The sequence below is a fragment of the Colletotrichum paranaense genome, assembly GCF_030867605.1.
Source record: "Colletotrichum paranaense strain IMI 384185 chromosome Unknown Scaffold_5.1, whole genome shotgun sequence".
NCBI classification, from domain to species: Eukaryota; Fungi; Ascomycota; class Sordariomycetes; order Glomerellales; family Glomerellaceae; genus Colletotrichum; species Colletotrichum paranaense.
Window position 1 is genome coordinate 965,604 of NW_026848963.1, and position 26,701 is coordinate 992,304.

Below are 26,701 nucleotides of genomic sequence, written 5' to 3' on the forward strand. Positions count from 1 at the left end.
AGTATGGGAGTCTATTTATTTCTTAACTCCAGAGCGGGGAGAGGGTTTGGGGAGCTCAGGAATGTATTATGTGACCCAATATGGAAGACTCCGTGTTGTGTTATTTGGATGCTTGTTTGGGATAATATTGGCAGCGTGCTTGGGCAGTTGAGATGAGATGAGACGGGATGAGATTAGATCTTGGAGCATTAAAGGGAGACATTCCGTACGGATGACCAGTTCAAGGATGATGACGCAAATCAACTTTGGTAAGGATAGGATCATGAAAGAAAAAGAGTCGTGGTTCTTGGGATCTGGTGCAGACGTTCGCGGCTCGGCACGGGTTCACTGAGACTGGCCACTCACATGTCACGACGAAGGTGGCGGCGTGCCTTAGTGTGTTTTGTTCCCGCGCTGATCACCTTAACCTCAGCCCTTGGGTGTGTGTGTGTGGATGTATTGAGCGAGCGCGGTTAGTGTCATTCTTTTGTCCTTGTCTGGTAGGCGAGTTCTCATAAGCGCTTGGATGGGGCAGTATTCGTACGAATACCAAACGAGAAGAGTGTGTGATAATTAATACGGAGTAGATTCCACGAGAAATTTAGAAAAAACGACGTCAGGTAAGGTAAGGTAATGAGAGGGGGAGTTGGTGGCCCTGTCGCTGACATGGGGGAAGGTAGGGGTAGGTATCCGTATTACCGCAACGGGAATTGTTGATCTGTCTAGACGAGACACTGTCACGCCGTTACCACGGCGAAGAGCGGTTCTCACAAAACAATGCTGGTAGTCTGGGTTCGTGTATTTTACTGTTTATAGATTGTAAATCATCTGAAGGGGGGCTCAAGAATGCAAGGTATCTATCTCGTAGGCGCGTGCCATATCTGGGGAAGATCAGGCACTGGATAAAATGTTAGCTGTCTGTGTAAGACGTTGGCAAGACATGGAGCGCATTGACCATGGAGAACCAAGAAAACATGAAAGTTCAGAGTCAACAGCCGAGGAATTGAGCTAGGTCCACCTATGTTCATTACCTTATTATGTCGTTCATAAATGGCCAAGGCGAGGTGACGATGAGAGAGGAAGAAGGTTGAAGCTCAGGTCGGAACGTTCCTTTGGTTGTTTCCAGTTCAGGTCGGGTGCGTGTTAGCGCGCTGGCGGAGCCTTGGGGCGACGTGCGAGAGCTTCTAGCGTTGCTAGCGCGAGAAGTTGGAATGGAAGCGTGCCGGACTGCCCAGGGCAAGACTCTTGAGGTGTCCCACCTTCCAAGGGCCCCCGCCTGCTCCTCAGCACCGATGGCACCTGGGCTCAAATTGTGGACAAGGGCCAGCTGGGAAGTATGTAATCCCAGAGGCAGCCAAGACATGCCATCACACTGCATCGATCTGCTTTTCCCGGGGATTGGTGATTGTGATAATACCGTAAGTAATGGCGAGGTGGTGTTTGTGATAGTGACGGGACCTGGAGCCGTTAATCAGTTACCTTAAGGAACATTGTGCCTGAATGGATAGTGGTAAGATACCGGGTGCATCGCTGCCCTGCGGCTACCTGACCAGTGATAGCACACGCCCAGTGCCACTCCTACTGGACCTGGCCTGACCCGACCTGACGTTTCTACCATCCCTTCCCACACTTGTACAGCGAAGTGCCTTGGAGAGAGCCAAATGCGGTTGCGCGCGTCAGCACCAGCAAGTCGAATTTCTCCGGGCAGCTCTCATCTCGCTCTCCCGTCCCGTACCTTACCATTTGTTCTGGCCCAGGCGCCTGTACCTGATGTGTTTGTGTGCATGATGTGCGCGCGTTGTATGTGTAAAACTACCTAATCCTAGACTCACACATCACCTCTCACAAAATACATCATTTCCCCCAAAAGCTCCAGCTTCAGCTCAGAAAGTGCTGTGCTGACATTTGTCTCGTGTGGTTTTTTCCCCCCTCCTTCCCTTCCATTTGTCTGTTGATGTCCACATCGTCCCTCCCACACCCCGGGAACCCCTCCGACATCATATCTGCCAGACCAACCCACCACCCACCCGACGACTTCGCCGCCCGCCCGCCGCCCAATTCCCCGTCCGCTCATTTACTCGACCTTTGCACCCCAAACCCCTCCACCGCTCCCGACCGGCAGACCGACCGCCTCTGACCCCATCGACCGGCTGTCGTTGACGACTGCAGCGACGACGACGACGACGACGACGTGGAAATCCGACAGCAGACGGCAAACCGAATTCCTTTGCCCCTCTGCCTGCCCTACCGAATCGCGGAGCGGAGGCACTAGCTGGCTGGCCTTTGCAACCTCCAAGAGTAGCCTACGACACCCACGATTGTTTTCTTTGTGTGTTTTCGCTGCCGTCATTTCGCACCAGTCTGGGCCTCCCGCGTTTGGGGAAATCACTCCCACCAGTTGCGCGCCCGCCCTCACGTCACCACCGCCCTCGTTCGACTGGCTTTCTCTCTCTCCTCACCCGCCGCATGCCCACCGACATTTTTGTGGTCTAAACGACTATTCGACCGCAAGCGCCAAAGAAGAACGGAGCCCAAAGAACCGAGAATAACGTGCCCCGAACTGCATCCGACTGGCATGCCGTCCTGCTGCCGGGCAATGTGCAGCGCACCCTCACTTTTGCCGTAACCGCCGCTCGCTTGAGCTCACGATCGATCCTTTTGCTCGGCTTCCCTTCTTTCGAAAAGGCCAGGTCCTTCCTATACGGAGTCGCTTCTGCTTTGCGACGGTTCATGCCGACACCCTCGAAACCCCCGACTACGAGATATCAGCCTGGTGATTGCGCCAAGCTTCCCGTCCGCCGACCACCATGCCCAATCCCTCGCCGCCGTCGTCGGCCTCGTCCTCTGTCGAGCGTCAGTACCATGTAAACGGCAGAGCCGCCGTGGTTGCCTCCCGTGAGAGGAGTTCAGGAACACCGCGAAAGGAAAAACAGGGCCCAAGAGAGAGCTCCGCGCTGCAAGACCCGGGTTTGAAGGATTATGTGCGTATACCCGGCTCTGAGGACTCGTTCAAGAGTGAGAGAAGGGGAGATTGGGGCGAGGAGAAACTATGCTTGAAGGCCGCAAAAGCTGACCAGTTTCTCGATACAGCGTCTGGGAGAATGTCTCGGCAAGGGAGCCTTTGGATCCGTCTACAAGGCTTTCAATTGGGGAACGGGCGAGGCTGTTGCCGTCAAGCAGATTAAGCTCGCTGATCTGCCCAAGAGCGAGTTGCGCATGATTGAGGTATACTCTGCCCCTCACTCGCTTGCCTTGTTGGTGGGATGCCGAGACTGACCTTGTCCTACCTAGTCTGAAATCGATCTTTTGAAGAACTTGCATGTAGGTGCTTCCAACTCAAGAAACTATACAGGGTCCTTTGAGCTAACAGTGCTTGTAGCATGACAACATTGTCAAGTACATTGGCTTCGTCAAATCGGCAGACTGTCTCAACATCATTCTCGAGTAGGTCAAGCTCCGGTTTCTGACTTCATCCGATCATAGCTGATATGTTGGCTCAGGTACTGTGAAAATGGCTCTCTGCACTCAATATGCAAGTCATATGGCAAATTCCCCGAGAACTTGGTCGGCGTCTACACAACACAGGTTCTGCAAGGATTGCAATATCTTCACGATCAGGGTGTTATCCACCGAGACATCAAAGGTGCCAACATCCTCACCACCAAGGACGGCAAAGTCAAGCTCGCAGACTTTGGAGTTTCGACAAGCACACTCGCAGGCGGGCAAGACAAGGAAGCACAGGTCGTTGGTACCCCCTACTGGATGGCACCAGAAATCATTCAACTTTCCGGCGCCAGCCCTGCGTCTGATATCTGGAGTGTTGGCTGCACGGTCATTGAGTTGTTGCAGGGCAGGCCGCCGTACCATAACCTTGCGGCTATGCCCGCGCTTTTTGCCATTGTCAACGATGACCATCCGCCATTGCCTGAGGGCATTTCACCGGTTTGCGCCCCGTGCCCCCCCTATTCTACGCCTGGGGCACCTGTGACTAACACGACGTAGGCATCTCGCGACTTTTTGATGCAGTGCTTCCAGAAAGATCCGAACCTAAGAGTCACAGCGCGAAAACTTTTACGACACGCGTGGATCATCGGATGCCGAAGAAGCGATGCCCCCGTTTCCAAGGCGCCAGCTAATTTCAGTCAAGCCGTGGAGGAAGTGAAACAGTGGAATAAGGCTCTCAAGTCGTCCGAAAGCTCACTTAGGGCGTCCACCGGTTCCGACAGCGGGGTTCCCGGGATGCAAGGTCATCCCGGGTCGAGATACAGTGCCAACGAACCACTCCGACCGAGCCTGATCACTCAGCCCAAAGGTCCTCTGGCTCTCGCGAAACCGAGACGAACACCTGAAGCCTTCAGGTCTCCAGAGCTTGCTGGTAAGCATTCATTTTGGTGTGGTTTAAGTCCGATCGAAGACGGCATATTGACTTGCTCGTAGATGACGACAATTGGGACAACGACTTCGCGACGGCCATTTCACCGAGCGCACTGCACTTGCCTCATTTGAAGCCGCAGGACAACTTTGGCGGATTGCTCTCCGCAGATAAGCTAAAAGCATTCGCTTCGCTTACGGATGCTCGCAACGACTCGGAAAGTTACGATGACGACTTTGAAGGGGAACTGTTGACTATCAAGGGGCCGGGGCAATTTACAGATTTCGACTTCCAGGAACAGACAATTCGTCCGACACCTCGCAAGAAGAGCGACAAGTACCCAGAGCCGATGAAGCAGCAATCTCCGCCCAAGCCAAGTCCGCGAAAGGCTGGCCATACGAGAAACCCGTCTCGTCCTAAATCTCCTGTCAAGCCGCAGCTAGGCCCCAGCAAGTTTGAGATACCAGCTCCTCCAGATCTGGCCTTCAGAGAGCAGAACACAGAAGACTACTCGGATTTGTTCATGGAAAACGATTTCAACGATGGTGGACTTAACCCTTTTATCAAAAAGGTCGACTCTCCTCAACTATTCCACCCTTCAGATCTCACGAGCCTGCCTCGTTCGACACAATCGCCCGTTCCAGGAAGCTCGAGAAGGCCGCCTAGCGCGAAGCTGCGGCCCTCAGTTTTGCCAGATCGGCCCATGCGAAGGACGAGATCATCGATTGAGATTCAGAAATTTGCCGAGGACGAAGGCGACGAAGATTTCTCCGACATTTTCGGCCCAGAAGATGCAGTCACAGAGAGGGAGGAGAGTGACAGGGGCTCAGAAGATGGCGGCCTCATGGTGTTATCCAAGTATTCCAACAACTCATGGCTCGGAGACGACGAGGACGAGGATGACCCTTTTGCTTCAATGGACCCAGGGTGGGACGAAATGGATCTGGAAGCAAACATTGCCAGGGACAGACACGCCAGGCTGGCGGGAAAGGTGGAAGAGCTCGTGCGGTCTTTGAAAACCTCGGAAGGCGAGGAAAAGCTGTGCGAGCTATCTGAAGACTTGGTAGGTCCACTATGTCTGTGCCCTGAGAGGCGTCTTACTGACGTATGTAGCTCGCCCTGCTTTGGGAGAACACCGAGATCAAAGATCTCATCCTTAGTGCTCATGGCCTCTTGCCGATTTTGGAGCTTCTCGAGCCGTGTACAGTCAAGAGCAGGCAGCAGATGATTCTGTCTCTCTTGAAGGTCGTCAATACTGTACGTAGCTTCCCCCTTGTCGCGTAACTGGGCACCATGCTAATTCGTTGATAGATTATTTTGGACGATGTCGAGATTCAGGAAAACCTCTGCTTCGTCGGTGGCATTCCAATCATTACAAAATTCTCTGCCCGGCAATATTCCAACGAAATTAGACTCGAAGCAGCAGCGTTTGTTCGGCAAATGTACCAGACGTCCACGTTGACCTTGCAGATGTTCGTCAGCGCTGGTGGTTTGAATGTCCTAGTCGAGTTCCTCGACGAAGACTTTGACGATGCTAGGGATCTAGTCTTGATCGGCGTCAATGGCATCTGGAACGTCTTTGAGCTTCAGGGCCCCACGCCAAAGAACGACTTTTGCAGAATCTTTTCGAGAAGCAAGATTCTCTATCCTCTTGCTCTGGTACTCCACAGAGTCCTCGATGAGGAGGGAGAAGATGAGCTTTCCGAACTGATAGAGGGCCGAATTGTCAACATCTTTTACCTATTTTCTCAAGCTGAGAACTATGTCAAGGAGGTTGTCGCTGATCGGCAAGTGTTGAAGAGTAAGTCTTGTGTTAGATGAAGCGATGTCTCATTACTAACAGCTCCACAGGCGTTTTGAAGGATTTGCGACGAATGACACCAAATCATCAGATCACAATGCTGAAATTTATCAAAAACCTTTCCATGCTGTCTACGACGATAGAAACGCTGCACACAGCTGACGCCATTGAGTTTTTGATTGACGTTCTTGGCTATAGCATGAAGAGGGGACACCAGCATTTCCGAGAGATCTCCAATCAGGTCCTCAACACCCTGTTCAACCTCTGCCGTCTGAGTAAGGAGCGGCAGGAGGACGCTGCTGTTGGTGGCATCATTCCCTTGCTCATGAAGATCATGAACACAGATCGGCCACCAAAGGAGTTCGCGTTGCCCATACTATGCGACATGGCCCACTCGGGAAGCAAGGGTCGCAGATACCTCTGGCAGAATAAGGGGCTGGACTTTTACGTCTCGCTGTTGGCCGACCAATACTGGCAGGTTACGGCGCTGGATGCAATTTTTATATGGCTTCAGGAAGAAACGGCAAAGGTCGAGAGTCACTTGCTCGACGGCAAGTTTACAGACGCAATCGTTGCCTGTTTCCACACCAACAAGCTCAACTCTTTTGATGCCAACCTATTGGAGCCCCTATTGAAGCTCCTGCGCTTGAGCCCCTCGATATCAGGCTCACTGGCCAAGCCGGAGATGTTTGCCGGCATCGGCCAGAGACTAGGCCACAAAAAGGCCGTTGTGCGACTGAATTTACTACGTCTCGTCCGCAACATTATGGACGCATGCGAGCCGGAGATGCTGGGCATGGGCAACGGAAGCAGCTCCTTGAACGTCAAGCAAGTTAGGTCTCTGTTTGATACGATCCAAATGCTGGCCGACAAGGACACTGCTGTGCTGGTTCGCAACCTCGCGTCTGAACTTGTCAAGTCGCACAACGAGAGCGAACTTTATGATATGCCCTCGGAGAGAAAGGGCTCCTCTGGATCGGTAGCCTCCCGGCGCTCGGGGTCCGGACCCAGACGGAAATCATCATATACCCCGCCCGGACTTCACCATGCCATGTCGATGCCTGCCACACCGACGCAATCCCAGTCCCGCCATCATCGGCTTTCACAAATACCACCAGGGTCGGGAGGCGCGTATATTGAAGTGGCCGCGAGCCCGAGAAGGACCGCTGTTCAGGAGCGCGAGGCCATCTTGTACCGCCCCAGGAGCAGGGATGGTGCCACAAGCATTCCCAGGCGGGTCAGCGGCGAGATGTCGTCAAGCATGCCTACAGGGCCATCCTCGGGCAAGAGCAGGTTGCCTCGTCACTCGTTTGCAAGACCCAGCAGCGCATCTGGGCAACCCCCCTTAATCAGATCCGAGAGTTCTCTGTCGAATAAAGAGAACCTCAGCAGAAACACATCAGCCGTGTCAGCACCGGCTGCGTCACCTGTGCTACCGACGAGTATGGCCAACAAGCGGCGAAGCAGAGCTCCAAGTTCGGACGTCAAATGGTCATCATAGTAGGGGCCATAACATCTCAGCCATCACCGGGCTGTACATTCATTTTAGGCTTTTTTCTCTTTTCTTTTTCCTGTTTTGCATGTGCGGGTTGTCGGCTCGCAGGGCTTGGGCAAATGATACCTCGTGGGTATACACACGGCTGGCTGGGATGGGGAGAAGGAGGCATGATTTATAACGTTGCACACGTTTTTCTCTTTTCTGATACGAGATGAAGGCTGCTATGAGTCTTGGACGGGGGAAAGATGAAATGCAAAAAGGGGACCGCACTGAGATTCCTTGTGCAAACGTTGGCTTTGCGGTGGTAAAAAGTCCTCTAGGAGGGGAAAAGAATCTTTTGTCCTTTTTTGTTTGCAACTCGGATCATGAGAGGGAGCTTCAGTTTTGAGCTCCCTGCGATAGCGGATGGCATTAGAAACAAATTCATGGCAAGCAATTGCACCCCCATCTAACGGCTGCGGCCGACTATAGTTTCCTATGTCTGACTCCTTGATGCTGACGTTTCTGATCTCTCTTCTTACTTTCATGATGAGATGTCTCCCGTAGAAACCTGTCAAGCAAGCAACCAACCAACCGCTTCCCCCATCATCAGAAGACGTCAAGATGACCCGGAAAGAGAATTCCTCTTCTTGATACCACCTCCCCCCATCCTCAGACAAGCCACGCATCGCCGCCCAGAACCTCACTCCACACCTGTCCCTCGGCCCTCTCGAACCCCTTTGCGTCCTCCACGTCGGCGGCGCCAAAGTTGCGTCCGTACAGGTGCGGGAAGGCGGAGGGGAATTTGCCCGAGGGGGGGAACTCCCACTTCATTGAGCCTGAGGCGGCGAGGGGTGCGTAGGGGAGTTTGAGGAGGTATAAGCTTGTGGCGGATGAGAAGAAGAGGTTTGCTGTGTTGAGGACCTGGTGATGTTTCCAGTGTGAGATTTTTTTTGGTTTAGGTAGTTTGATTGAGTGTATATTAGGCAGGTGTGGAAAGTCGTGCTGTGTAATAGTGTGTGGTGGTGGGTGGTTATGCGTATATGTATGAGAGCGAAAAGGCGAGTGTGAGGGAAATCGAGAGCGGAGGGATGTGAGATGTAGACTCGAGAGGACAGTACATGGAGAGAAGAACGGAGATAGAGAGCAAAGGAACATGACCACGGAGAATCCGGGTATGAAGAGAAGGAGAGGAAGCAAGAGAGATCATTCGTACCTGTTCCGCCGTACTCAGATGAATAAAGCCATCGTTACGATCGAGGTCCGAGAGGGGGAACTCGGTCGGCAGCGGCGACGGCGGCGCCTCGGGGACGATTTTGTAAATGTATTGCGGGGTTTGCGCGGGTTCGGCCATATTTGCAATCTTGACGGGAGGTCCGATATAAAAATCTGAAGGTGGGTGCTGGAAGTGTATGTCTACTGGAATGCCGATGCTGTGTGAGAGGAGACGAATGACTTGTGAGTGGTTTGTGTGCAAACTGCTTATTTCATCATCCCACCTACTAAGGTAAGGTAAGAGTCGAAAAGCCTCTCCCCACTTTCCTCTTCTGGAAGACGTACAGGCTTCAGCTCCGACGGCTTACACCAAAGAAAGATGGAAACAACACACCTTTCTTCATCTCTCACACACATGTCACCAACGAGCGATCAAGACACCACCAAGATCGTCATCAATGGTTTTTTATTGTTACAGAGACCTCCCGGTCCGTGTTTCCTTATCTCATTGATCCCTTTCCACAGCTTTCCCATACTCCGGGACGAAACCACGCCCCAAAGACAAAAAAACCGCCCCCCTCCACCCTTGGCCGCCCCGCCGCGCCCCCAAAGTTCCAACCCAACCTCCATCTCACACCTAGCTTGGATCACTAACTGTTGTAAAAAAAGACATCTACAAAATTTTGCAGATGACTAGTAAACTTTTGCTTTTTTCCCTTGTCTCTCTCCCCCTTCAATCCCACCAGAGATGCTGAAATACCGCTTCGAGTGTGTAGTCAAATTAGATTTGAGACAACCATAGCACCCCCAGCTGCATCCTCTCTATCTCTCTCTCACTCCCCTCTTCGACTTTTTCTGCTTTGTAGACTTCAAACTCTTGCTTGATATGGCTCAGTCTGCGCCTTTTGAAGCAGGTTCACCACCACCTTACGTGCTCATCCCCACGCGCGCCTATCGACGCGACGATTACTGTTGAATGTTGGGATCCCAGACTACCCTTTCGTCGGCTCAGACTCGCTGGTAGAATAGCAGGTAGGCAACCTTGTTGTCCTTGATGTTGTCCTTGGCCGGCTTTCCCTTGGACGCGGTGCCATTGCCGTTGGCCACGGCGCTCCACTTCTTCTCGCCGCCCTTATCACCGCCCTTCGCAGAGGTGGTGACCTCCTTCCAATCATCACCCTCGTCGTCGTCTGCCATGGCGCCGAACCGGTTGGTCGACGCGTCGCGCGACGCGGGACCTGATCGGCCCGTGTCCTTGGCATCCTCCTCCGCACCAGCCTCGGCCACGTCCTCACTGCGGACACGTCGGATGATCGTATCATCCAGGCGGATCCACTCATTTTCGTCTTGCCGTCGCACATCCACTGTGTAGTGACCGCCGTTGGCTTGCTTGCCGTGGTGGTAGACGACACCGATGAGCCTGTACTTGGGCATGCCGGCACCCTCGGAGACAAGAGCGTTGCGTCGTCGCTTCGAGAGAACTTCCGCGGGGAGCTGCAAGTCGAGAGGGTAACCGACCTTCTTGCCGATCTTGGTCGTTCCTTCAGTGTCGAACTTGAAGCGCTTCAGGTGAAGGATGAGAATCGGGGGCAAAGTCTCAATCAGAGTCTGCTTCGTCATGGGGGCAGCATCGCCCTGTAGCCTCTCGGGCACCGTTAGACCCTTTATCGCGTCGACAACGTTGTGAATGTACGGGGCGCCAATGTCCAACTGCAGGGACTGGAAAGGCTCCGTAGTCACCGAGTCCTTCACACCAGGACGGCGAAGCTCTGATCGATACTGTCCACTAAACAAACGAGTGATGGGCGTCGTCGAGCTGGCTCCGGACGAGCGCGTCTCAACTGCCCTTTGTCTCGATCCAACTTCAAACCACCCGTCCGCGCCGTCGTTCGACTCAACAACGCTGGCGGCGGAGGATGTAGGCCGGGTTTCAGCGGCCCCATTGGAAGAGCCACTCGTTGACATTACTTGGGCGCATTCTTCGTCGATGGCATTGAGAATCAAACCCAGGAACTCCTGAGCATCTTGCTGGTGTCCACGCTGTAGAAAAAGGTTAGCGACAAGTAAGGGAATGAGCCACAGAACGACATACTCTCATGCTAGCAAACGCCGGGAGAGGCTGGATGGCCTTGTACACAAACTCGGGAATGAACGAATCACCATATTGCTCCAGCTGCTCGCTCTTGAGCTTCCGGCGCAATTTCTCGACCGTTTCAGTCGAGTCGATGACCCGGAATTCCCTCATAAACATAATCATGGCATCTATGACGGGCGTGTCGCTCTTGAACTTGTGCACAGCCTTCTTGCTGACCTGATCCAAGAAGTTGTAGAATGGCGCACAGAAAAGAAGGACTTGCAAAACCTAGACTGGCGTTAGTGGATTTCTCCGCTTGTGGATTCAAGATACTGACTGAATTCATGTAGCACATATTGCCGGTATTGATCAGGCCTCTCGGCTCGATGAACTGAACCCTGGCAGCATTGCTAACCCGGAAGTCTTGGATGGCAGATGCCAGAGAGTTAGTGTTTCCTGCAGAAAAGGTGGGTGCGCTGCCGTTGACAGCACCATCGCCATTTGTGGTGGCACCGTTGGCCGCGGCCGGAGCAATAGGGCCATTAGCAGCGGGCTGCGCCTTGGGAGCAGCAGCGGCGGCGGCTGCGGAGAACAGTCCACTCCATGACTTCGGGCCCGCCTTGGCGGGAGCTGCCGGAGGAGCCTCGAGCTTCTCTTGCTCCGCGCCAGCAACTTCCGTGCCCTCTGTTGCTTCAGCAGGCTTCGCCTCTCGAGATGCAACTTGCTTGGGCTCTTCTGCGAGCTGGCTGACGCTTGTTGCCTTAGCCTCCTTGGGGCTGCTCTTTGGAAGAGCTGGAATGACTGGGACAACAGGAACGGCAGGGCGGGACGCCGAGGCGTTCGAGTTGCTTGTCGTGGGTCTGGCCTCAGACCCCGGTACATTCACCTTCGGGCTGCCCATGTTTGAGACGCTAGTCGCTGACCTGTCACTCTCCTTAGGAGTTTCAGACGCCAGGGAGTCTGCTCTCACGGTGGCACTCTCGGAGTCGGTGTCCTTGGAGTTCCAGAGCGCCACCTTCTTCGCATCGGCCTTCACTTGGAGGCTGTCCTCCGTGCCGCTTTTGGTGGCCGACTCGAGAGCGCCCTCGTGCTGCTCCACAGGCAGTGTCAGATTCTGAGCATTCGCGCTCATCAATCTTCTGCTTCGCCTTGACTTGGGAGCCCTTCTAGGGAACGGTGCTTGGTCGGGAGGTGTCCAAGGGAGCTTTCTTTGTTTAGCTACGAAGCCAACATGAATAGGATCTGCTGGACTTACTGGTGCGCGAAATTCCTTTACATCTTTGGGAAGCTCTGGGCTCTCGGGAGCAGGGGCAGAGGCAGGGGCTGGGGGCGCCGCGGCCGGGTGGAATGGCTCAGCGAAAGGCGTGACGACTGATGAAGACACGACCGAGGACACTACAGAAGGTGTGACGACTGAAGGCTCGGGCGTAGGTTCAACGTGCGGAGGCGGAGGAGGCGGCGGCGTCTGAACAGGGTTGACAGCAGGGACGGGAGGTGGGTGATACGGCGTTGAGAGAGCAGGCGACGGTTGCGAATACGGCTGAGGAACGCTCACGCCGGCCATGGGGACATATTGAGGTTGAGGCATGGCCTGTGGTGATCGCACGTAGGGCTGCTGTTGCTGATAGTGCATGTAGCCAGAGGGCATGCCTCCGTTCTGGTACTGATGCGGCAGCTGATGGTAATACGGCGTCGGCTGAGCGTAGGGGTTCATGTAGTTTGGATACATGGGCTGCTGCTGATACTGTTGATATTGCTGGTATTGCGCATACGTCGGCTGTTGCTGCATCCTCCGTCTGTTACCCCCTCCGGGACCACCACCCATATCGACACCTCCTCCTGGCCCTCCGCCCCCCGGCATGGCTTGCCCAGCCGGCAGATGACGATTGTTCATCCTGCCGGCTTGGGAGTCGTGTATTTGCAGTGATCGTCCACGGCTGGAACTATCACTGCCTTGAATCTGCGGCTTCCTTCAACACGGTTGTCGGCGCGTTCGCAATGGAGCGTCGACAGATTAGTCTGAGATCGGTTCGAGTATCGAATATTAGGTTGTTTGATCGTGTGGGATGCACGAGAAGGTAATATTTCCAATCACCTTCAGTCGTGCGTCGCTCTCGTAGGGGTTGCGGGGAATCGTTGGGAAGAAAATGGGCCCGACTAAAGTATTCCGAACGAGCAAAGGGGGGAGAAATAAAATGAACAAGTTGCTCGACACAGGTGATTAATCGCGCAGACACGGAGGGGCGAGCTGCGATGAAGGCAGCAACGGTGAAGGGTCGAGGATTGGGACGGGGCGACGGCTGCGAAGTTAGCTGTGCGGTTGCTTCCAATGGAGATGACAAAAAATTAAGCCGCGCGCGGGAGAGGTAGAACCGTAAACCTGGAGCTAGCGGGCAGCGGGCTCCGGGCTTTGTTGGCGCAATGCGATTGCCTGAGCCGAAGCCTCGCGCACAGATCACTATTCGATCATCGCAGGCTGGTATTGGGTCTCTTCTTCCGCAATTTGCCCGAAATCGGCCCCACTATAGCTGGCTGGGCCGGTGAACACACCTCAGACGCTTAGAGGTGAGCTCGGTGAGGCTGGAAAGCATTCACTCTTCCGTGTCCCGGCGGGACTCTAGCATATACGCGTTGCGGGTAATCCATAGCTCGAGTCTGCACAGCTCCCTTTTCAGCTTCTCATTGCTTCTTATTGGTATTGGAGCCTTGAATATCCCAGTCGCTCATCCCTCTGAAATGAACAATGCATGCTAGCTTAGCCTCGACGCTATTGTAAGTCTTGTTACGACGACTCAGTATACGCCCGGAACATGTACACCTGCTGGTTTAAACAAAATGCTCCTGTGCGCCTCGCTGAGGACCCATCATCGACAGCTGATTCACTCGTCCTTGAAGATCCAGCGTCCCCCTCCTCTCATTGCTTCCCGATATCGTTCTTGAATCATTTGCTTCTCCCTCTTCTCGCCTTCTGCCCTCTCAGCCTCGTCTTCCTGCGTAGTAGGGAAATCCGCGTTCCAGAAGCCCGGAGGAGATGCCCTTCGAGCGTAACGATGACGATGTTTGCCCAACTCGTTCGCGAGTTGCCATGTTTTAGCCTCTATCCACAAGTCTTCCCTCTCTGCCTTGGACATCCCCAGAATGATAGTGATTCTGTCACCGAGATAATCCTCAAACAATTTGGTGTCTGATGCCGGGGTACGATGGACATTGTTCTTTTGAGCCAAAGCCATGCCGCGAAATTGAGGGCCACAGCAGTTCATGTCTGTACAACCAGGCAAACAGGCTCTGTCTTCTCTGTTCCTGACCACCTCCGAGAATGCGTAGTCGGAACCGCCGTTGAACTTTGGATTGACCTTGAAATCTTCAAGCCGTAGGGAAGTGGCAGGCTTTGACCTTAATGCCCCCTTCTGGGGTAGCGACTGTGCCCCGACCGTCGCACGATTTCTGGGTTGCCCGCGGGCTGTGGCGGGCTCCGTGTTCTCCTCGTGCTCCCTCCGGCCGATTGGAGCTTCCGTCGACCTGTCCCGGCGTTCTTTATTGAATGGCAATTCCCGACGCTCGGGAAACTGTGGTCCATCCTCCACCGCTCGACCTGTATCCCGAATACGAGGTGTTGACCGTACTATGGCAGGGGCTTGTTCTGGAGATGGTGCGTTCAATAGCGTACTCAAGCGACCGGGAGGTTGCGGGGTGCGGAAAAGCCCCGCCGGCTCTTCGCGGCCCGTTTCATCATAAACAAAGCCGTCCTCAGCCAAGCTCCTTATGCCTTGAGCGAGCCCTTTCCTTTTTGGCTTCTCCACGGTGTTCAACTCATACGGGCGCACCGGACGAGCGTTAGGGTTGATCGGTGTCAGAACCGCTGTTGAGTTGGGTATCCTGGTAGTCGGAGTGTTGGTGTTGTCGTGCCTGACAAAGACGGGAGCGGCTGTCTGAGCTTGCTCCTTGTCAATTTGACCGGGCGTGGCCAGGGCATCAGCCCATAACCTATTCTTCCGTGGCGTGCTTAGTCTCTGACCGACCTCATCCAGGTCCATGCTCTCTTGTTGAAGCTGACTAGTAATAGGGCCAGTAGTAAGATTCGAGCTCTCAATCTTCACCCTACGTCGTCCTTGTTGTTCTGAGGAGGAATCGGCGTGCTTTCTCTTGCCTACAAGGCGCTCAGAGACGATAATAGGCCCGTCGGAGGAAGGCTCTGGTTTGATGCGAAAGTCTGAATCCGTTTTGGCGGTCTGTCTCAATGGTGGAAGAGTAACAGCATCGGCGTCCTTACTACCCTCTGTCGTCTCCCCCTCCGTGGTATCTGCGGCAGACAGATCCTGCGTCTCGACATCTGATTGCACGGGAGCTCTCTCGGCAGAATATTGTCGCAAAGCCCGCGAATTGCTGAGTGTCGTCAAGATCCCGGTATCAGGATCGATTGTCAACCTCGAAGCCAAGTGAGCGCGCGGCCTGCTTTGCTCTTGAAGGCCTTCTGCTGTGTACGCAGCCGCATAGGCGTCACCATCACGTTGCTCCAAGACTTTGATCTTCGTCTCCAATTCTGTCGCATAGTCTTCCCATTTCTTGATCTCCTCCTTCCTCTCGTCCCTTCTCTTATTGAATTCTGCTTTAAGTATCCTGAAATTCTGGTCCAGGGCAGTGTATTTCCGTCGCAGCTTGTGGCTTTCCCGCAGCACGTTCTCTAGGTCGCCTCCATTCTCAGGACCATCTGCAGAGGCGGGGTCTGTGTTGGTGGCTTGGTCGTTGGTGACATAACTCGGCCGAGGGCTTCCTCGAGATGACTCGACAGAGCGATTTTGGTGATGAATTTGGAGGAGTTTCGTCCTCAGCTTCCGGTTTTCCTCTTCCAAGCGATCAACCTCGTCGGACCGAGACTTCAATATTTCGAGCTCATCTGTGAGGAATGCGCGGGATCGATCGTCCTCCTTAAGCCTCTGCTCGACCTCTGTTGAGAAGCTAGTATCACATTGTCATTACGTCAGGGCATCTGCGTGTACATACCGCTGTCAAGTTGCTTGCTAACTGTTTCACACAATGCTTCGAAGGCATCTTGGATAGCCGCCCGGCCTTCCGGCGACCAGTTTTCCATGATTTACAACGGCAGCTACCAGGACACCTTGAAGCCTGCTTGGGGTTGTGTGGACGTCAGTTAGGCTGAAGCTGGGTTTCACGTGGGTGCGCGGTACGCCAAACTACCTAAGACGCGCCTTCCCTGAAGCGCGCCGTGCCAAGACATTTCCAGATCGATCTACCCGCCACAAAATGATCCGTGCGTCTGTGGCTGAATTCCCCACCAGCCACTTCTCAACTTACAGAGCTCCTGCTTCAGCCACCTAACATCAACATGCTCTCCTCTAATATCAACTTATGCAGACTTCCTCAACGAGGATTTCTGGATCTCACATTCGAACTTTACGTTATCATACAATCTTTTCAAATTGAAAATGCCCTATTTGCTACTCCTCATTGATTCGCAGTTCCCGGTACCGGGGTGACCCAAGCACAAAGGCCGGCGGTCTGATTCCTTGCACAAACCTTGCGATGGAGACTGACTGCATCGGAGCCACTTCCGCAGTGAGAATACCTTGGGCGGGGCGCAGGAGGAAAATGCAGAGCAACATGCCTTCGAGGCTTCGATCAATTGGTACGGCTGGAATGGCTCGTGATACGGGTACTGGTGGGCCTGCACGGCTACTCCGATATATCTACTTATGAACGTTTCAAAGCTACTAAGATTGAAGACACGCTCTGGTCAGTGGGCCCCCGAAATTCCCCACGGGCTACGGTCGTCCGGCCCGGCAGCTCTTCAACGGTCACCGACCCTAGCGAATGATCGTCGTGGGAGACTGCGACATGGGTTGATTCGTCGACCACACAGCTGTCTTGTCTCTGACTCTGCAAGAGCTCGGTTGAGGCTCGAATTGGCAATGCCGGGCTTCACATATATCTCGCCCCTCGACCATGCATACCCGCGGGAACACCGGATCACGGATAAATCTGATGACCACAAAGCGCCACGTTTGCAATACCTGACTAGAGGGAAACCGACTTATCACAGATGAGGCTAAAGGTACCGCCATCTGCTGTTGAAAGCATATGCGGAAGCTTGGAGATATCTGGTGCTCAAGCTGACTATCGCATTGTGCTTACTTAGGATGGACGAGAATTGCTCTCGGCACCATATGCGCAACTCAGAGCCAAGCTTTGAGAAGCATATTGCACGTGGTCAGCGACTCTTCCTGCATGGCCTGGTGAAGGTGCTCGGTGTTCCGTTGCTGACAGAAGCGGCAAATACTTTCCAGTAGCCCACAAGATCTTTCACATCCGATGCCTGTTTGGCTACAGCAATCAGCGGGACTCGCAACGCTTGTCGATGCCACGTCTCCGCTCGAGAGATATGTGGCAGACAATCTAGCGGACAAATGCCGGTATCCATGAGCAGGCCCCATTGCTGGTCTCCGCGCCGCCCCTATGACTTACGGGCTCTCCTGCATATCACTGCGGTGGTTTGTGGTTACATGCCGTTCTAGCGTCTTGGGTCGCAGGTGCGGCCTCGAAGAGGCCAGTGGTCCGGTAGAGACTCCACACAAGTCGCATTCGAAAATGCTTCACATTTGCAGAGATGCAATGGCGCCGTCATGTTTTCCCGGCGTCCGCCCATGAAGCTGTTTCGGGAAGGTCGCGACCATCGCCGCTTCATTTCTCGGGTGACAAGCCTGCGGACTATGCGCCTGGAGCCCACGAGGTCCGCGAGGAAGCCCGTCTGCTGCGTTGCAGCGGTTGGACACAAACCGCAGTTAACGATACCTAGCTTGCAGCTGCAGCAGACATGCATTTAGTTGCACAGTGCACCCAATTCGTTGCGCGTTTGTTGCGTAATGGCTGGCTAAGCGAGAGAACATTCGATGGAATATCGTTGCCAACCAACAATTGCGGCGACAACGAGCACAAGCGAAGACCATCGAATTGAACGACGTGCGGAAGACCAGCAGGCCAGGGCAAGTTTCTTGGCAGTTGTGCAAGCGTCGCGGATAAGGGAAGGGTTGCCGGCGAAGCAAAGTACGAAGCGAAGTGGCCGTCGGTTGAAATGGGTGACCGGGTTCATCCGGTCTACATGATTTCACAGGCCCGGGCGAAAAGCTTACCACCAACCTGAAAGGGAAGACTGGCCGAGATTGAACGCGGCAGATCTGACCGGACCGGAGGTGCATCTCGATGGAACGAACCAATCCTCTACTCTGGTTCGCCTGGATGAGCATGGCTAAATGCGTTTCCGAAACTCGAAAGTGAAATGAAACTCGTGGGATTTGTGCGTTTATTCCTCCAGTGAGATATCACGAAAAGGAGTTTGGGGTGAGGAGGATGTTGAAAAGGAGGTTGAAAAGCACGGAGCCGATGATCTAGGCTTTTTTGTCATTTTGGTCTTCTCTCTTTCGTGAATGGGGTTTGCCTTTTGATGAGGGGGACGCTGTCGATCTGGAGGGGCCGTCCAAGCCTCGGTTCGGTTTAAACCTACTTTGATGGCATCTCCGACAGGGCTGTTTATCAGCTTGCGTACCTGTGCCCTTGGGTAGCAGGTGGGCTGAACGTCCAAGGTAGATGACTCTTGAGTTGAATGAAAGTGTGACGACTAGACACCATGACACGGGAAGCTTTCTGAGAGCCATCCTCGAGTGTCGGTGTTCCGCCAATGATCTGCAGCAGGTTCACGAGCTTCTCGAAGCTAAAGCCGGAGCTGGAGCTAGAACCAGCACAAACCACTGACACCAGCAGTGCGAAGGGACCACACTGAGGCATGTGTCATCCCACGGACGCACAACCATCTACAGCAACCACTTACCAGTGGTCAGGCCGGGATCGCGGGGTACGAAACTGAGGCATATGTAGCCGAGACTTCCTAACACAGGGTTAACAATACGCGGATTATGGGCATGCAAAGAGCGCTCGTACGGTGTAACCTCAGGTTGATTATTCAGACATTACATGGACAGCCAAAGCCCGCTGCCCAGGACGCCCGACGGCTGCTAGAGACAAAACTCACCAGCGACCATCCCTCATTCAAGCGCAAGCAAGGCTGACCTTGCCTGATTGTCGACACAGTGTGAGCCAGTATATCCGCGATTCCGCAGTGTACGAGATTCACCCCTCTTTCATTCTCATCCGTCCAGGCTGCATAAGAGGGGCAGCAACTGTGGCAGTCTGGCAGAGGATTGTGAGACGAGAGACTTATCAGAGCCCACTCATCGGGTGAGGTGGGAGCGTAATGAGTGAGAGACCACTGAGATGAGCAGCATGAGCATGAGAGGAGCGTGTGATGAGGGGCTGCTCAGGATAGGACAGGGAGAGATGCAAGGGACGGGAGCACAGTGGCACGAAGTCAAGGATTTCCGACCCCTCGTAGGGATGGAAGGGGTTTAGCGAGGTTTGGGGCATCGCATTTCACAGTGCCTTGGGGCCTTGGGTAACTTTGGGGCCAGGCCTGGCCTGCCACTTTGGCCTGCCAGTGCTGCCATTTGACCTGCCTCTCGGCGATTTTTAGAATCTTACACAGGGGTACCCCACCTGCCTGCCTTCGACATGCTGAATTTTTCTGATTGGTATTTTTGTTTTCCCCATGGCAGAAAAAAAAGTGTCGAAAAAAATGGAGGGGCAAAAATGAAATACGGACTGCGCGAGGACAGCGACCGGATGGTGGGGAGGAGGGGGTCTCATGAGCAACTCTACTACGTAGACTCTAGCAGTCCACTTCATTCGATCGACTGGAGTGAAAGAAAAGACACCTTACTCTTACCGTGACCAACCCGGTCTAGAGCATCGACGATGTGAAATTGAATTTGTAGAGTCGCCTGCCTTTGAGTTCGCCGTCCCTGGAGTTTGTGAAGAGAAGGGCTCGAACGAAGCGCTTCCATTGCCCCCGACGGCTTATTCTTCGTTCCCCTTCCCCCCACCATCAGAAATGTTAAAGTTTGGTGTCCCGTCCTGTCCGGCCTTATTGGAAGGTTCTTTAGGCTATCAGAAACCCGAGCTTCAAGTATCTTCATCTCAACTTTTTGAACCTTCATCGTCATAGAAGGGGGGCACCCAGGTCTCTAGGGAATTCTGACTACCTACGTAATGCGGTGTGAATATGGCCATGACCGTAGTAGCCCTTAATGGCAAGCCCAGTCCGGGTCGGTTCCCGACGCTGCATTTGTGAGGCAAACTAGCTGCCGCCCCTTTTGGCTGGCCTGATTCTGCCCAAGGAGTTCCAACTGTGTGATTGTGCCCTGCCGGTACCTATCTGAAGCTGACAGACAGCACAATCTCATCTTCGGCTATGGGAAAAAGGCGCCGGCGCATTTCGGGCATTGATGGCCAGGTTATGAGAGCTGTGGGCTGTAGCTAGGCACAGGCATATGAGGCAAGGCAGGCCGGCCACGATCAGAGATACGTATGAGGGGAACGGGAGATGAACAGGCACCTTATTGGAGTGCTCGACAAACGTAGGCAAGTACCTATGTCACAACCATATCGAACTGGCCATTGTCTAGATGTACCTGTTGTAAGACTGAGGAGTAAGCCTGTCAGATCTATAACGACTTTATGACAACATCAAGGGCGTTCACCAGCTGAATAGTATTACGGCAAGTGAGTATACTGAGAGAATCGAAGTGAGAGGTGAGGTGAGGTGAGCCAACCGTGTCAATCTCCGTCACACACACATACTACTCCGTACACACGCTCATCTTTCATGGACAGTCCCGTCACCAAGTTGCAATCAAACACAAATGCCGCCAGCCCGGTCCAAGCCAGAAAAGCCCAAGGAAAGGTCAGAAGGGGGCATCCAGAGTCTAGAGACGGGCTCTTCCCCTTATGAGAAGGGACTTGCCTATCTGATTGGTGCTCCGGCGCCTGCCCATCTACCAGATTTTCTTGGGCTCCACAAGGCGGTCTGACAATCCAAATTCGCTGCCTTTTCTTTTTTAACCTTGGCCACTCCCTGGCCGCAACGACCGCTTCCCTCCCCTTCTCTCCCACAACACAAAACCACCACCACCCATCGCAAACCTCGCAAAACCATTACGGAAAAAACACCCCTCCTTTTTTTTCTCTTTCGAGCAGAGATTTTGATCACGGCTCGATTATCCGCCCTTCATACGTGAGTATAGCCCTTTTCCTGACCGTCATCCGCGGGGAGAGGAGAGAGAGCCCCTCCATTCACCAATATGGGATATTATTCAACTCGACTGGGACCCCGTCATCGACATGAACAAAAAACCCCCCAGAGCTTGCCAGCTGCCAACCACAAATTCACCTCTTGCATCTGACGAAGGCGGCGCACACACACACGCACCTCCATCTCCAACTTCCCCACATCGCGCACCGCACACACACAACAGACAAGCGCACACACACAAGCACACACATGCCACTTGCCCCTCCCCACGTCAACCACATTGCGACAAGGCCGTCTTTCGCCTCCCAGCTCTTTTCCCCTTCTCACACGAAAAGCTTGAATCAATTCCTCCTCTCGACAATCTCAAATCATCTCATCGACTTTGCCGTTATTCTAACGCCTTTCTTCCAGTTCTAAACACCACCGTTACTACTCCTTACCAACCCACCATCAATCGCAATGGATTTCCAGGGATCTGCCGGCGCCCCCCAGGCTCGCACCTGCTTCACCTGTGAGTAGCCTTCCCAGCTTCGGCGCTTCCCCCGTCTCACCACTTTTTCCAACCTACGCGCTGCTTTTCATACTTTTCAATTTTTCCACTTTCGTTTCTGTGGGTGGCTTTGTGGCTTTCGGTATCGACTGGCACCTTCATCCGAGATTTGGTTGCCATTGGTTCACCGAGTCTCACCGCTTCCACACTGAACTTTTTCCACCAGCTATTGGTGGTTGTTTCATTTGTGCAGCTTACCTTTGGGCCCCTCCTCCCGAGTTTATATTATCATGTGTCCACTGGATCTTGAGGTTGCTGGCATATGCGGGCGTCGAGAGCTCTATCAAGCAACTACATGACTTTCAAGTTGGTGTTTGGTGGGGTCTTCTCAGTACGAAGCTGGAATTATCACTTGGAAAGAGGCTTGGCAAAGCATTCGCGTTGGTGTGATTGCTTCGCTAGGTTCGTATCTCTGGACCCAGATCTGTCAAAGAAGCCGCGTGTATGCCCTTACTGCGTCGTCTTACTGACTCTGAGCCGGTGTGCCAGTGACACCTTGATCATGCCTTTCCCTCCAAACGTCGTTACAATTCATGAGCGCAAGAGTCTGACCAGAGATATTTAGGCGGTGCTGCTGGTCACCAGGTACGACTTGCTGAAGGATGTTACGACGCCTAGCCCTCGACTTACTGACTCTTTCTAGGCCCGCGAGTGCCCTAACCGTGGCGCCGCCAAGTGGTACGTTGATATGATCTTGTTAGCCTGATATGCCCCATACTGACTTGGACATAGCTACAACTGCGGCAGTGAGTTTTGATGTATCTGTGTGTTACCGACGAGATGACTGATTGACGTTCGCTTTAGACGAGGGTCACATGAGTAAGTCCTTTTCGAGATCTTCATGAGGTTGATTGTTGACTTACATCCTTCAAGGCCGTGACTGCCCCGAGGGCCCCAAGGACACCAAGTCCTGCTACCGCTGCGGCCAGGCTGGCCACATCAGCCGTGACTGCCCCCAGGGCGGCAACGTCGGTGGTGGTGGTGGTCCGTCCAGCTCCGAGTGCTACAAGGTTCGCTTCGCCTTATCTTGAACGCGCCGAATGCCAGTACTAACACGATATAACAGTGCGGTGAGGTTGGTCACATTGCCCGCAACTGCCCCAAGGCCGGCGGTGGCTACGGTGGCGGCTACGGTGGTGGTTACTCCGGCGGTGGTGGCTACGGCGGTGCCAGCCAGAAGACCTGCTACTCTTGCGGTGGCTACGGCCACATGTCTCGTGAGTGCCCGAGATGGTTTCCAGATTGCCAGTTTGACCGTGCTAACATACCATGAAGGCGACTGCACCAACGGCTCCAAGTGCTACAACTGCGGCGAGAACGGCCACTTCTCCCGCGATTGCCCTAAGGAGTCTTCTGGCGGCGAGAAGATCTGCTACAAGTGCCAGCAGCCCGGACACGTCCAGTCCCAGTGCCCCAACAACTAAGTCTGCGATGACTATCGGCGATGAGTGGTCTGCCTTCATGGCAGATTCGGTTTCGAGACGGTTCGACGGCTTCGAGGCCACCGTGGCTCACTTTTGCGATATCAACTAGGCATTGCGGATGCTTTGTACATCTCCTTTTTTCACCCTCGTCTTTTTTCGTCTTTTCTTCCTTGCTCTCATGTTCTCACGGCAAACAACTCTGGGACTCGGCCCGCGGAAAAGTTTTACACGGACAACGGCATATGAATCACGGCTTTTTCTTAACGCACCAAGATACACCTTTCGCATTGGGTCCGCTACAACCTCGGCAAAATGCGGGGTTTGGTTCGGATCGTTTGGATGACGATGGCACAGCAACGCAATAGGGAGACACAAACTTTTGCGCTTACCTCTTCTCCGGTTTTCTTATGGAAAAGAAACTGGGAGGAGGGGAGTAAGCAGGCAGAGTGGGAGGGCCTCTTTTTTGTGGGCCGGAATAGCTTTCGACCTCTGATAGACTTGGTCTTCGTTGCATATGAGCGGTCTGCGAAAAGAAAGGACTCTCAATAGTAACGACGACCTGGGCAGTGTGGGCCGTTCTAAGCGGTCATGGCTGTCGTTCAGGGCAGGGAATGGAAAGTTTGCGTCGTAACCTCTTTTTTGCTCTCCAGTGTCCGTTACAGTGTCTGTGATGTGTGTGTGTCGTCTTGCTGGACTGTGGGCTTACCCGGCGTACTTATGTAAAAGGGGGGCTACGGTCTCTCTAGAAGCATTTCTGCCGTGAGCGTTGACGGTGAACGTTGACGACCACGGCCCAAACTCCGTCTTAAACAGAAAAGACAAAATGTTTTTGAAACTTGGAGGTAAGCGCGTCGTCCCAACACTGGAAAGTCTCCCCGTTGTCAGACTCGCCCGGTGCAAACTTTCGTCGCGCGTTTGGATTCACATCCGTACTGAGGTGTTATGGGTACTGATTTTCCAAGTTTTGTGCTCCGTGCTTTTTTGTGTGGTCTACTGCCCTCGGGTGTCGTTGACCGTCACACTGTGAATGTGTACGAAAGAGTTCCGAGGGCCCTTGAGATGTTGGAATTTATTGCGTTTAGATACCATCAGTGTGTTGTTATCTCTCTAGGCGTCCAACGTGGTGTATTTGAACCCCCCTTTGAGAGGGAATTCGAGTATCTTGGGCTTAGATACGCAATACTTGTCTTGGTCAACTGCCCCCCTCGCGCCCCTTTTCCCTCTTACCCCCCTCGGAAAAGGTGCAAAGCAAGCCCCCCCCGTTCGAAACGAAACCCTATTGTCTGTCTATGTCTGACTACCTTGCCTCTGACTTTGCCTTTCAGCAGAGCACACGGGTTGTCTCGTCTCGTTCCCGGTGTATATCCGAACTCTGTTTACGCTGTTCAAACTCACGAGAGACGAGGAGGGGGGTGAAGGGGGGTTGGCTGGGACAAGGGATTGAGACTTGGGAGAGAGGCATGGTTCAGGTGAAAGATTTGCCGTGAAGGGAGAAGGGTGGGGGGGGGCTTGTTGACTATGAGGATTGAGGGGGTTATAGGTGGGCGATCATCCAATGTTGACTTGTTTCTTTCTTCCGAGTTTTCGTCCAAGAAAAGGGTTTGTGTGAGGTATTCCAGAATGATTTCTTTTACAGTACATATATATATAGCTGACAAATGAGCCCCGTTCTTCATCCCGTGTCCGTCACGAGGACGGCGTCCCAGTGTAGTGTAGTATAGTGTAGCCTATTCTCACAGCAACAAAAACCCCGGAACATAATACCGATACCGTTTGTCCATGCCCAAAAGACCTCCCTTATAACCTCGACTTGGGCATAAACTTCATAGCCTGCCTAACTCCCAAGTCGCCCAGCACCTCCTCCGCGCCACCGAGGATAGCATCGAACTTGTACGTGCGGTTGAACATCTCAATCACGCGGCCCATGCCCGTCCGTGTGAGGCCGCGGCCGCCCCAGATCTGGACCGACTCGTCGGCGATCTCGTGCGCGGCGCGGGTGGCGCTCATCTTGAGGAGGCCGATGGGCCCGCCGAGATGCTTTGCTTGTTCCTTGTAGGGCATCGAGTTCATCTGGTAGGTGATTGTTTCGAGCCAGGATTGGTGGGATTCTACGAGGGCAATCATCTTTGCGAGTCTGTTTTGGGGCAGACGTGTAAGTGGACGGTCAGGGTTGCAGAAAGGGGATTTGGATACTTACTTGAGACGGATGACGGGTTGGTCAATGAGACGCTTTCCGAAGACGAGACGCTGGTTTGCCCACAGGAGACATTCTTCGACGACGGCTCTGCATTGGCGGATTGTGGCGCCTAGTTGATAAACGGTCAGCACTATCCGGATCTAAAAGGCGGAACGACTGGGGATGAAGACTTACAAGCCATGGTCCACCGCTCGTGGTTGAAGTTGCTCAGGATGACGTGGATGCCCTTGTTCTCCTGGCCCAGCAAGTTCTCTACCGGGACCTTGACATTGTCAAAGGTTACAAAACCTGTTCCTGCGGCTGGAGAGTAGGATGTCTTAATAGGCCTGGTCTCAACCCCTTCGCCTCTCTCTATAAGGAGGACACTGAGGCCCTTGTCTGTCTTCACACCAACAACAAAAAGCGAACAGTACGTAGCGTTCGTTATCCATTTTTTGGTTCCATTGACGATCTATTCCATGGTTTAATTAGTTAATGATCAACTTGTGTTGTGGCGTTAATGTTATTGTGGTTGTGGTTGAGGGAGTTGTGATGGTTGCGCGGAGTGGTGGATGTGGTTGTGGCCTAAAAGGATGGGAACAGAAAGTTGGTAGACTCACATAGTGTTTTCCGTCAGGTGTCTTTTCCGCAGTGGTTCTAATGCCTGCAACATCACTCCCAGCAAATGCTTCGGTAATGGCCAAGCAAATCTTGTCTTTGCCGCTGAAAACCGAATCCGCAACGCGCTTGCGCAGCGACTCGGAGTTTGCAAAGTTGAGAACGACAGGCAGGCCAATCGTCATACCCGCAAGCATACCGTCCTGAAAACCGCGGCAGTTGGTCCGGGCCATCTCTTGGCTGAGAATCATGTCGTGGAAGTAATCAAACTCCTCGCCATTAACGGCGCCGCCCAAGAGGTCCACGCCATGTAGGTGCTTGCCAGGCCCGAGACGCATGTGTAGCACTCCCGCCTTGGACATCTTATCAATGAGCTCCTGGGGAATGACTTCGCCCTTTTCCTCGCATTCAAGTGCCACAGGGGTGATGTGCTCGTCGGTGAACTTGCGAATGGCCTTTTGCAGGGAGCGATGCGAGTCGTTGAAGTAGGGGGACTTGAACTGCGGCGTAAGCCAAGTGGGCTCGGCGTACGGCACGGGAGACAGCTCGCCGGGGCCGGTGACGATGACCTGGGGCTTCTCGCCCTCGACGGTGCCGATGACGAGGGTCTTGTCGTACTTTGTGAGGACATCCTGACGGTGAAGGTTGTAGAACTGGGTTGTGGCGTCTTGGCCTGCGACCTGACGAAGGACGGCTTCGCCACCGGGATGACCCATGGCGAAGTCGGTCAGATCATAGACCTTAGAGTCGATGATGCACCAGAGGGAATCCTCCGTGTTGTTCTTTGCGACCTCGTCGCGAGAGAACGTCTTTGCGGCCATGGTGGGCGGTTTGGAGTTCGTTCTTGAACTCCTTTATT

The 26,701-nt window shown here is 53.6% G+C and overlaps 9 protein-coding genes across 9 annotated transcripts; 3 read left to right on the top strand and 6 right to left on the bottom strand.

Annotated features, from left to right (window-relative positions):
* Positions 1-782: 782 nt before the first annotated feature.
* CPAR01_06665 (uncharacterized protein) lies at positions 783-1,765 on the bottom strand (the record flags this gene model as incomplete). Its single annotated transcript, XM_060490937.1, has 3 exons — positions 783-789; positions 1,011-1,437; positions 1,747-1,765. The coding sequence occupies 3 exons, from the start codon at positions 1,763-1,765 to the stop codon at positions 783-785; spliced, it is 453 nt and encodes a 150-aa protein (XP_060349811.1).
* A 1,021-nt stretch (positions 1,766-2,786) lies between these two features.
* Positions 2,787-7,653, top strand: CPAR01_06666 (uncharacterized protein; the record flags this gene model as incomplete). The annotated part of the gene is made up of 10 exons (XM_060490938.1): positions 2,787-2,960; positions 3,070-3,204; positions 3,271-3,300; positions 3,359-3,423; positions 3,480-3,921; positions 3,982-4,354; positions 4,417-5,414; positions 5,465-5,608; positions 5,663-6,152; positions 6,203-7,653. The coding sequence occupies 10 exons, from the start codon at positions 2,787-2,789 to the stop codon at positions 7,651-7,653; spliced, it is 4,302 nt and encodes a 1,433-aa protein (XP_060349812.1).
* A 648-nt stretch (positions 7,654-8,301) lies between these two features.
* CPAR01_06667 (uncharacterized protein) lies at positions 8,302-8,983 on the bottom strand (the record flags this gene model as incomplete). The annotated part of the gene is made up of 2 exons (XM_060490939.1): positions 8,302-8,553; positions 8,846-8,983. The coding sequence occupies 2 exons, from the start codon at positions 8,981-8,983 to the stop codon at positions 8,302-8,304; spliced, it is 390 nt and encodes a 129-aa protein (XP_060349813.1).
* Positions 8,984-9,852: 869 nt separating this feature from the next.
* On the bottom strand, positions 9,853-12,779 carry CPAR01_06668 (ubiquitin carboxyl-terminal hydrolase; the record flags this gene model as incomplete). The annotated part of the gene is made up of 4 exons (XM_060490940.1): positions 9,853-10,884; positions 10,937-11,206; positions 11,256-12,122; positions 12,174-12,779. The coding sequence occupies 4 exons, from the start codon at positions 12,777-12,779 to the stop codon at positions 9,853-9,855; spliced, it is 2,775 nt and encodes a 924-aa protein (XP_060349814.1).
* Positions 12,780-13,797: 1,018 nt separating this feature from the next.
* CPAR01_06669 (DNA repair protein/CtIP) lies at positions 13,798-16,007 on the bottom strand (the record flags this gene model as incomplete). Its single annotated transcript, XM_060490941.1, has 2 exons — positions 13,798-15,863; positions 15,920-16,007. 2 exons carry the CDS (start codon positions 16,005-16,007, stop codon positions 13,798-13,800), a joined length of 2,154 nt encoding a protein of 717 aa, XP_060349815.1.
* Positions 16,008-16,459: 452 nt separating this feature from the next.
* On the top strand, positions 16,460-16,633 carry CPAR01_06670 (uncharacterized protein; the record flags this gene model as incomplete). Its single annotated transcript, XM_060490942.1, has 1 exon — positions 16,460-16,633. The coding sequence occupies one exon, from the start codon at positions 16,460-16,462 to the stop codon at positions 16,631-16,633; it is 174 nt and encodes a 57-aa protein (XP_060349816.1).
* Positions 16,634-17,715: 1,082 nt separating this feature from the next.
* Positions 17,716-18,799, bottom strand: CPAR01_06671 (uncharacterized protein; the record flags this gene model as incomplete). The annotated part of the gene is made up of 3 exons (XM_060490943.1): positions 17,716-18,028; positions 18,477-18,659; positions 18,759-18,799. 3 exons carry the CDS (start codon positions 18,797-18,799, stop codon positions 17,716-17,718), a joined length of 537 nt encoding a protein of 178 aa, XP_060349817.1.
* Positions 18,800-21,533: 2,734 nt separating this feature from the next.
* On the top strand, positions 21,534-23,048 carry CPAR01_06672 (zinc knuckle; the record flags this gene model as incomplete). Its single annotated transcript, XM_060490944.1, has 8 exons — positions 21,534-21,585; positions 22,190-22,209; positions 22,268-22,302; positions 22,357-22,370; positions 22,429-22,443; positions 22,498-22,634; positions 22,691-22,841; positions 22,900-23,048. 8 exons carry the CDS (start codon positions 21,534-21,536, stop codon positions 23,046-23,048), a joined length of 573 nt encoding a protein of 190 aa, XP_060349818.1.
* A 1,797-nt stretch (positions 23,049-24,845) lies between these two features.
* On the bottom strand, positions 24,846-26,663 carry CPAR01_06673 (acyl-CoA dehydrogenase; the record flags this gene model as incomplete). Its single annotated transcript, XM_060490945.1, has 4 exons — positions 24,846-25,182; positions 25,246-25,354; positions 25,420-25,696; positions 25,845-26,663. The coding sequence occupies 4 exons, from the start codon at positions 26,661-26,663 to the stop codon at positions 24,846-24,848; spliced, it is 1,542 nt and encodes a 513-aa protein (XP_060349819.1).
* Between the last annotated feature and the right edge of the window lie 38 nt (positions 26,664-26,701).